Source organism: Corvus brachyrhynchos, unplaced genomic scaffold (assembly GCF_000691975.1).
Source record: "Corvus brachyrhynchos isolate BGI_N302 unplaced genomic scaffold, ASM69197v1 scaffold279, whole genome shotgun sequence".
NCBI lineage: Eukaryota > Metazoa > Chordata > Aves > Passeriformes > Corvidae > Corvus > Corvus brachyrhynchos.
The window spans coordinates 5,753,545-5,764,801 of NW_008246060.1; the positions used below are offsets into that span (position 1 = coordinate 5,753,545).

General features: G+C 39.6%; 1 protein-coding gene across 5 annotated transcripts in view; it reads right to left on the minus strand.

Annotated features, from left to right (window-relative positions):
• The window catches only part of WAPL (WAPL cohesin release factor), a 132,051-nt gene that overhangs the window by 51,622 nt on the left and 69,172 nt on the right, over positions 1-11,257 (minus strand). For 4 of the 5 annotated variants that reach the window (XM_017746263.1, XM_008642781.2, XM_017746261.1 and 1 more), the window contains exon 2: positions 9,965-10,488. In XM_017746263.1, the coding sequence (XP_017601752.1) occupies positions 9,965-10,466 (502 nt within the window). In that variant the 5' untranslated portion in view covers positions 10,467-10,488. The remainder of the gene's footprint in view (positions 1-9,964; positions 10,489-11,257) is intronic. The other variant, XM_017746262.1, reaches the window with a different exon arrangement.

Sequence of the window (11,257 nt, forward strand, 5' to 3'; positions counted from 1 at the left end):
AACAAACCTTTAAACATTTAACAAGTATGTGTCTCTACTTATACAGATTAGACTAGATGGATATAAAGATAACATTCTGTTCCTAGCTTATTTTTAAAAAACACTGTAAGCACTCACTTCTTAGACAGAACAAATGTTACTCTATACATCCTACAAAGACAGTAAATGCCTCATGACTACTGCAAGTAGCCAGTGGTACTACCTCCTTCCTTTTCATTTTTAAGATCATGGACAAAATGATGAATGCAATTCTAGACTTAAACCCCACTTTTTTTTAAAAAAAGAGAAATTAATTTTTTTAGACGTAAGAAACCTACATCCTTCAGCTCAACATCTGAAAATTCTGACATTAAAATGTCTCACATTTCAACTTAATTTTTTCTTTAAGTACCTATAACAATAAAAGTTTGACAGAGACTTCTTACTTGACGAGGAAACACTGAAGTTTGGAGAAAAGATAAAACACTCCACCAAATACTGAAGCTGTAAGAGTTAACAATTCATACCCTGATCCTTCAGGAATAGCATATACCAAAATGGAACCCAAACCAAAGTAATCCTTTAGGAAATCAAACACTCTTCCGGGCAAGAAAACCAAGCAACCATAGTCCATCTATCCTCCAGCCTAGTCCCAGTCTCACTTTTCTTTCATTTCCATTTAACTTACAAGACTAAGTTACTGGGCTCCAAGTCTGAAAACATAATTTTCAGCTCCATAAAAACCAAATCATCATTAACATTCTAACACTAATTACCTACAGTCAAACATTATATGCTTTTGTTAACAATTCAGTGGTAGAGCTGCAGAACCTTATTTGCTGTTTTTAAGTTACTTGGAGCACAGAGCAGGATCTTGGGCTGTGAAAACAATGTCTCCTACTGTAAATTTCTATCCTGAACAGATTCGGGGCTCACAGGGCAAAGCTGCCCCACAACTCAGCCATGAGCTCACGCAGCCTCCTTAACAGCGGCCGGTGTGGCCGGGCAGGGGAGAGCACCCGCTGCGGATCACGCACCGCTACATGTGCCAGCTCCATGTGCCGGCTCGGCCCCTCGCTGCTGGCTGCCCAGGGATTAGGGACCCAGCTAAAACCTCGTCTGCCTTGCCACCATGCAGGCAACACAGAGGCAAGGGCACCGATGACACCTGAAACAGCACTGTGTCTTTGAGATCTCTCTTTTACCACTCTGAGTTTAATCAAAACCAGTTGAATAGCACAAATGTTAGTAGGAAACTGAAGAACACAAAAGGACAATCAATATTAGGCTTGGTATGCTAAAAAACCATGCCACAAGGTCAAAATACCATATATGCAAAATAAATGCTTACTTTTTCCTATGTACTCATGGACCAGTTGCCAGTGTTACATGTTAGCCCCACTAACTTGAACTTTGGGTTAGTTTTCTCTCATTTCTAGCAATTTGTAATTAAAGCTAAGCAAAGTATCCTCCAAGCTATAAACAAAAGGCACCTGCCTTTCTATAGCGTTTGCAGCATGAACTCTTATGCTCCTTCACTGCTGCATAAGTAGCTGTACAAGCCTTCACTTTAATACTGAGAGAAACATGATGAATATTCACAGGAAACAAATCTACAATCTTAAACTAGGTTTCTTTTAGTATTGGCCACAGTGCACATAATTCACTGCAAATATTAAAGGTAATCAGAAGCAATGAAATCTTGAGAGCAGGCAGGTGGCATGATGCCAATTTTACATTCTTCTTGATTTCTCTTCCAATAGACACCAAGATGTGGTGGCAAGAAAACAAAACATCAAGAAAAAGAAGGCAGTAAGATTAAACCCACAAAAATTGTATGCAAGGCCTTCAGAGCCCTGCAGCTACTGAGGGCACACACAATTAACAGGCTACAGCTCATGAACAGATCACTGACACAGGATGGAGGGAACAGTCTGTTAAGCTCATTATGAGCTACTGCTCTGCCTGATCTCCCTGAGCACTCGGAAATATTTATTATGGCTCCATTACATCATCACCAACGGTCTCAAGCATAAAGCTACATCACTTCACTCTGCACCTTGCAGCTGACCAGGCCAAAGGAAAAGACATCTTTATCAGGTCCTTGCATCACATCTCTCATTTCCAGGAAGAGAGTCCAACTGAGACACACACAATGTCATCTCTGGTTTGATCAGAAAACCAGGAACTGCAAAGAAGTTATGCTTTTTTCCAAATTAGGAAACAAATTTCATTATGCATTGGAAATGAAATGTTTTGATTGGTAAGGAGAAAAGTTACAGACTAAACTCCTTTGCTCCATTTTCTGTCTATGACTTAAGAACTCGGAAACTCAGGAAAAAAAAGCCTATGGATATAAAATACACTATTTATGAAATGGGCAAAATTTATTTGAATTGGTCAGTATCCACTGATGCCTATGACATCTTGAAAAGCAGTGCCTGATAGCAGGTATGAACAGAAGGCAGGAAGCATAAGAGTCTCAGAAGATTAGACTCCCAAGACCAGTTTCATCGTTGACATATCTAAAATAGCTAAAACTGTAGAACCACATCCATAGCTATGACTACAAATTCTTAAGTAATTCTGGCTCTTTACTATCTATGAATCAAAATGAATTCCCAACAAGTCTGCATGCAGGTGGGACAGACATTGTATGACTCTGCAGATGTTTTAGGTGGCACCTTCTTTTGCAGAAAAAGATTCACAGAAAACCCTAAAGTGATGGGAATTAATTTACTGCCGCGACAGCACTATTTTCCTTAAGAATCATTTGCTTGTCTTGTTTCCTTTCCAGCACCCTAAATATCAAAATTCTAAGGCAATTTATATGAAAAAAATTAATTCGTTTCCTACATAGTCTTAACTAAGTTCTCAGTGACACCATGTCTTTGTTTCAGGTAGCTATTCTTCTAAACATAAGGCAGAAGATACATTAGACACCTTCTCTCAAATCACCTGGATGCAGCCTGTCAGTCTGATAACACACTGTTCAGCATCTCCACTAGACCATTATTTTCACTGCCCAAGCCTAGCAAGATTTTCATGTTTTCAGAACGTGCTGCTGGCACGACACCCCCAGTGCTGTGGCTCGGGCCCGGGAATGGCTGAACCCTACCCACTGCATTATTGCTTCTAACCCTGCACCCCCGTTTCTGCCATACAAATAATTCCTCACATACTTTTTTCCACTGGGAAGATGCATGACCAGGAGGCATTCTGAGAAGTTGTGTCACGCTGGTACACTTGACAGCCAGTGTACAACTTTCTAAAAAGTCCCTGTATTTAAATGGAAGTGGAAGCCTTTCACAGGGATGCAAAGCTGACATGGCCACCTTCCCTCTTGTTCAGAAAACATTCACTGAACTAATCCCTTGCCTTTATCTCAGGCAATATTTTTAATGGTATGACAGATGGTTTTTGAAGTAACAACATACTGTCTTACCCCTTCCTCTTCTAGTTCTTTGGCTAGCAATCACTAGATATTCTTGTATCTCTCATCTTTCATTGTACCTTAAGTCACTGCATCCCTCAATACCACCTTCTTATCAATCTGTACATGTGTACCTGGCCAAACCAAGCACAGTGTGCTCAGCACAACTGCCTTCCCAGCAAACCCTCAGGAGGAAAAACACAATGGGCAGAAGAACTGCTGCACTTTGTAGTACAAGAGTTGTCAGTCTGACATGTGTTCACCTCTCGTGGTAAGTCCAATGAATACACATTCCTCCTCACTCCAAGCTCAGAAGGGCATCTGTTGCTCAGAGCAACAGGAAAAAGCCAGGAATTAACCACTACTAAGTGTCATGGGCAACACGAGGGGCTCACACACGCCAGAAACACTTGTTTTCACTAACTTTTCTATGATGCTATGGAAAAAAAACAAAGCATATAATAACACAGCAGCATTAAAAATTGTCAAAACAAATGTATACTTAGGCTAAGTCAGTTTGAATTAAGACAGTACTCATGAGTATGTCAAAAACCTTTAATAAATACAGTAGCAAGTTTCTTAAAAGGCAGTATGAGCCAAGTTTGAACTTGAAGAACATTTTCTATCCAGTTAATAAGACCTCAGCAGTTTGAGTCTGAAATAGCTTCCTTACCAACTGGTTTCTGCTTGCCTGCATGCTTTGGCCCACTTGAGAGGCATGCACCTTACAGGGTTTTTTCTTCCACAAGCACTGACCAACTGTTTTGCATGCAAAGTTATTTCAGCTTTTTAAACATGAAAACTAAGCAGCAGTCAAAAGTATGACCTTTTAAAAACTAACTGCTCATCGTACAAGTCCATGAAGAAAGAATGATTTTAGAAGTATGGATCGCAAAATTCACTGTTGTATAGGAAAGGGCAATTACAGATTAAGGGAAAAAAGTTTCATGTACTCTGTACATGGACATACATAGTATGAACTGCCCTGTCATTAGGAAAAATATGTTGCAGAGATCAGATTCTTTCCTAAACACTGGGGTCTTTTTTCTGTATTGCCATTTTAGCAAACAAGTATAAACACTGAGAGTTAAACAGAATTTCAATCATTTCAGACTTTTGAAAAACACCCCAGGAAAAAAAACCAACAAGCCACCACCACAGAAGTATCAGAAGAAAAAAAACCAAAACAATAATCACACCAGTTTGAACATGTGCTACTGACACAGTAAGAAAACTCTGTATGCAGGGGGAAAGGAGTATCTTCAAAAGGGGAAAACTTACCAAAAAGCAACTAAAGAAGAGAGGAGCTGTGGACAAACCCCAGCTATCTGCATGCCCATCATAACTACTGCCATCCAAACAAACCTCGTAACACTGAAATTCTACGGGCACACATATTTTCTGGCAGACCTTTCCCCTTCTCTGCTATCAGTTTCTTAATGCTTTGACCCAGCCAGAGCACAGCTGCAGCCCTTTTTAATCATGGCTGCTGCCAGCTGTCTCCTAAGACTGCCAAATGCTCAGACCTCATTCAGGTTCCCCCAACTCTGCTCCATGTTTGGACAGAAAATGACTAAACTGGAATTCTTTCTCACAAAGTAAATAACTTACATTCCAAAACTCTGCAGAGGAAAAAAGATACTACTCCAGCTAACTATTATCTTAAATGTCCATGTCAGTGTTAAACACAAAACAGAAGTTTTAGAGCAATTTGAAAGGAATACCCTGACGAATCTGGGGGCCAAATGCAATTATGTAACAAACCTGCATTTGGGAAGTTGAAACTTAACTCTAAAGACAGGGCTCCCCACCCACATAATCAGGATACAGAGGCTTTGCACAGAGTCACTAAGGTACTATCAGGATAGTATGTCAGGAAGACTCGATGACAAACCATCTCCTTTCTCAAGTGCATCCATTTTCTGCATTTACTCTGCACTCTCTGTGCTTTTCCAGCAACCAACCACAACTAGATTCTGCATCCTGGGCCAAGAAGTAGTTGAGCACAGCCACAGCCCTTTGCTCCTGCATAAGCACAAGAAGAACTGCACTTGCCATTTTGATTTGCTACCTGTAAGTGCACTGGTCCCAAGTGAAAAATGAGGGCATTAAGAACTACCCAGAAAAACAAAAGAATCAAAGAGCAGTCAACAGACAAATGCTCCCTTACAGCACTAAAAGCAAAACTACTGCCAGAACAAAACCTGTTTGAATATCAGTACATAGTAACAAATGGCAAGATGAGGAATAGCTGTTTTCATTATTGCCCTAATGTTAAGGGGGAAAAAAATAATAATTTGTTCTTTTAATCTTAAAGAGTCTCAGAGATCACTGGTGACACAATAACCACAAAATTTGTACTTAACATCACAACACAGCAGAAAGGGACACAATTCCTACGCTGTTCTGTAGTCTGGAAAGGTATTTTAAGCCATTCTATTTCTCCACAGCGAGCAAAACACATTTTCAAGAAATAAATTCATAGGCTCTAAAACAAACCAGACTTAATCCATGCTCAATTGAAATACTTCTCCATTAATGCATGATTAAATACCTAATATTTTCACTTAGAATAAATGTAGAAAAGGAATATTCTCTCATACTCCATGAACAGGAACATGAGGTATGCAGAGATGACAAACATTTATCAACCCAAATGCCTTCTCTGTTCAAGAGCATCAAACCCTCTGACCAGACCCTCCAAAGGCCTGAGTTACAGAGCTCAGCACCATGCACAAAAGCAAAAGCCAGCAGATCATCACAGCACCCAGAGTCAAAATCCAAGCTTGCACTACAATGCCAGAAGTATTTCCATAAACTCAAACATCCAGAGTAGGCAAGGTAACTATCCAAAGTGAAACACAGTGATACACAAATATAATTATGAAATGCCATACCAACTCCTAAAATTCATCAAACTTTGACATTAATTTTCATCTGAAAAATTAAATTCAACCTACAAGCTAACAAATATTCTAAAAGAGCAAACTTAGAAAATTTGCTCTGCAAGGCCATGCTTTTATATCAAACCTTGTGTGCAGATAAATAGTGTGAAATACTATTTGGGTTTATGCCTTGAAGAGTAAATTTAACAGTCATGAAAAAAAAATAATCCCACCAGACTGTTTCAAAAATCCAAATATTGTTCTGAAGGTTTTCACCTTACCCTACTGTAAGACTCTCTCATAAAAACCTCATTTTCTAATGAGGTAGCTGCATTTTTGCTTTATATGAATTACCAGTGTGATATTTTTCTAATGACACAACTTACTTTCCAGCTACCAAGTTCTCCCTACCTTCACAAAGATAACCTAACAGTAACTATTAATACTGAAGAGTCCTTCATTATTTCAAATTTACCTAAACCCCTATCTGTAAATTACCTGCTACATACAGGATTACTCATAGACACTCTTCAGACAGCATTAAGTCTTGATCAAGCAACATTAGGGTAAGATTATGAGAAGCTTTCCACATTAAGAGCTTCTCAAAGCCTTTACAATGAGATTGGTACAAGCACTAGCTGACGGCTATTAAAAAAAAAAAAAAGGAAGACCAGTAAGTTCTACCATTTTAAACAAAAGATACAGATCCTCAACTGTGTTACATGGCTGCACAACTACTAAAACAAACCCCAAAATCAACTGCTTTTTAATACCAAACATTAGCTAAAATTAACTGACAAGGCATCATCTTCATTTTAATGCCTAAAGGAATGGCCACTGAGGCAGGATAGTACAACTGGAGCAGAACTCACTGTACCTCTCAGTCTGTGCATAGCCGTGGTAAGTCACGTTTTTCAACTCAGTCTAATTCTCAGCATTATCCTACCTAGGTTAAGAATTAAGATACCATGATGGCTCACACTCTCTGGGAGTCCTGAGACCTTCGTTCATGCACTGTCTAGACAGTATGAGGACAAGGACTAGCAAACTGCACTTTAAAACAAATTAACAAACACTTTCTTCAACATCAGTACCAACACAGCCTAGCTTCCCACACCCAGAGATACAGTGCTGTTATGCAGGTTAAGGTTGAGCTCACATTGCAGTCCCCCTTACTCTGGGAATATCAACATTCTTCTACCTGCCTGCTTCCCCTCCCAGCCCCCAACCCTTTCTTTCCTCATCAGGAATAGTCAAGCTTGCCGTCTCAAGAATCTATAAGCCCTTTGGACAAATCTGGTTAAGCCTGGCAGAGTTCAAGAGTCACCAGGAAGGGCAAAATTATTACAGGGAGGGCGAGGACATGTAAGCAGCTGACGTGGGTACATACACTATAACACTCCTCCCAAGTCCCGTCTTTCTCCAGAACCCTACCCCAAATCAATCAAATTAACTCTCTGTAGTTTTGAAAGAGCCTCCCCATCAAACTTTACGCAACAGTCACTACAACAAAGAAGCCTTTGAAGTACCTACATTTACACTGGCTGACTATATACCACTATCTCTAATTGCTCAGTGTGCCGAGCAACGTCGAGACAACTTTTATTTATTTTGGATCAGTTTACACACAAGCATAACAGCACCTTAAACCATCCAAGTTTTATTTACACTAACTGACAAAAAGAAACACTATCACCAAGACTGCAGTCTTCAAATAAGGGTAAGGAAACCAAAGACCCTCCTAGCACGTTCTGCAAAGATGCATTCTCAGCTGAATTTAACTTCTGAAGAAAGATACTGAAAGGGTTTTTATCTTCATTTGACTGGGTGTCAACAGAATGTAGTCAGAGTCTGAAAGAACAGAACCATCACATCAAGATCCACCTTGTACTTCTGGCTCAACTGCAATCAGTAACAATTCAGAGAATCCTGCAGGAATAGAATTCCTTCAGTAAACTGTTGTTTAAGTAACCTCCCCCTCAGCATCCAGACCACCACCACATTAAAAAGCTGGATGTGGAAGCTGATGCATCCACCAAGATGCATCAGCTTCCTTCTGTTCAGAGCTGTGTATTTATGATATACATAGTATTGTCTAGCAAGGAGTTCTAGAATTTAAATAACCATCAAATTAGTGAGTTTTTCTGTGCTAAATATTGTATTATTTTCCACAGGACTGGAAGCAGGAAGTACCAATGCAACTGCTGAAAGTCTGTTTCTCTTGGCCTTTCACGCATTATGAATTTTCAGAGCTCTTTCACATTTTCTTCCCACTGCTCTCTCACTTTCTTTTCCAACCTGAAAAATACTGTTCTGACAAAGGTTGTCTACATGGAAACCATTTCACTATAAAACCTGTTCTACTACAATCTCTCATTAACAACCAAGGAAACTCATTACTATTTCTTCTCCTACCAAATACTGGGTGATGAACTTACTCCACTTCTCATGAAAACTATATTCAAACTTTAAAATCCCATAAATTTTATTTCCAGAGTGAAGATGAATCATAGTTAGAAACAGCTGCTGAAAATCATATGAAAACAAGAAATATTTTAGCAGCAAAAATAAGATCAAAAGACAACTACCCATCCCACCAATGTGTCTGTCAAACTACAGCTCAAATCAGCATTTCCTGGGTTTTCTTGAATTAGATCCCTAACACATGTATTACAAATAACTGAACTGTGCCCATCTTCTACCATTTGGTATCTTCTTGTTAACTGCATTACAACTGAAAAACTCCACTCAAGTTTCTGATCCTAGGGTTTACTGTATTTGAGAAATGAAAGTTATGTAAGTTCTTCTCATTAAAATTGATTTTGATAACCCAGAGCAAGTCAGTAGGTGTCATCTTCATCTAGGCATCTAATGTGATCTTCTACCCAATTGTAGAAGCTGTGGTTTAATCAGCCCGTTATACAAAAACCTCTCATGAGATATAACATCTGATCTTTTCCAAGAACGACTTGAAGAAAATTACAGTGATGTTCAGCTCTATGGGCCCTGGAAACTCCCCTCTGAAAAGTATTAAGATACCTTACAAACACTCCAGAGCCCAAAAACACCTCCACAAAGAAGTCTGACAGAATTCAGTTTCACAGGTCTGAAGTTTTTTATGTACATATTGATATAGTTGTGCTAATAACAAACAAAAAAATGTTTGTGCAGCTGAAGTTCAGAAACCTACTTTTTCCACCCAAGCAACGAAACAAAGCATGTTCTAAGCTGTATCTGCATCTACCTGGCAGTAAACACACACCCACAATAAATTAAAGCATTCTATTACCACTAACTCATCACTATTCAAAATACATGTTTAAAAACCGCAACGGCACTCAGCAATTTTAGAAAAGGAATATTATTATTCAGTTTTAAAGAATAACTGGACTAAGTGGACCAACATACTGCACTGAATCTAAAGCCCTGTATCTCGATCTGCAGACACACGGATTACAGAGCCAAAGACCTCAGACCTGTGTGTAAAATGCAGAATGCTTCTGAGTGCTTTTAGTTAAACAGAGTATCCTCTACAATTGTTTACAATTAAGAATTGCCCCACAGTTTTATTAGAACACCTAACAATCCCTAGAAAACACACAGTCTAAAGGGAGATTAGCAAAAATCAGAGGAATACAGAAGTACATGGAGAGCTGAGCAAACGTACCTGCAGTTACAAGTTTAGCACTACTGCCCTTGCACTCTCCATCTTCCACACTTCTGCTTGTGCTCTTTTCTTTCAAGAGAGGGACAGTATTGTCAAAAGGTATGCACTTACTGGATGCAACATTTTCTCCACTGTCTGGCTGATTAATTCTGCTGTTTGCTTCAAGTAGAGGAGAGAAGTCCTCAGACTGAGCAGCTTCACCCGGTTCCAGCTGAGAGGAGCTTTTAGCCTGTGACACATTCTTTGAAGACACAGGAAGAGATTCTTCATCGCTGTCAAATCCAAATGGATCCTCCGTTACTTCATCTTCAACTTTGGGTTTTTTAGGAACTTCGGAAATATCTGGTTTGACACTGGGCCTCTTCTGTCCTAATTTGGCCATGAAGGTGGTTTCTCCCCATTTTGTACTAAGGGTGGTCCGTTTGTTGGAAAATACTTCATCAAACTTGGAACTGCCATTTCCCCCTTTCCGGCTGTAGGTCTTTCCAAATCGGGATGTCATTTTGGCTCCTGTTTCATATTCTCTGTTGTGAAAGAAAGCAGAAACATCAATTCACCAACCTTCTAGTACAAATGATTGTTACTTCCACCCTTTACCAGGCCAACAAGCAACAGGCATGTACATTCCACACAAGCAACAGATCCATCATCTGCTTCTTTCCAGACTCACTCATTCACATGTGACTGTCATTATGGCAAAAGTTTCTGCATTAACCATCCACTAAAATAAATCAAAATTCAGTTGCTTGCACATTTATAAACCAATGGCACAATGGATCCTTAGGAGAAGTCTGCTAAGAATGGCATTGCTTTGCTTTAATGTTATATTTACAAGTATAGAAAGCACTGTCTTGAGACTTCACGAAACAACTCGGCAGTATTTTCACCACATATGAACATGCAGGTCCCCCCTAGAGCACAGCATTAAAAACCTCTTGCCAGTTAAATACAAAAACTGCCAGAATATTTCAAGTTGCTGTAGATATATTTTAAATACTAACTAATCAGAATGATGACAAATCCATCCCATGTTCTCCTCTCACACTCAGACTCACTTAGCAAGTGTTTTACTTGATAACATGATGTCGTTTTTGCCATCTGCATCAGTCCTGGTCAGGACTGGTGCGCAGCAATCCCCCAGGACTAAATCTGACTCATCAAGGGGCAGGAACAGAGGAACTGCTCAATCAATTTCTAAGAACATGGAGGACACCCTAAGCAGGCCAGTGTAAGCCATTACTGTTCACTGGCCCTTATGAGCACAGCCACCTCACAGATAGCTCGCTCGGAAGA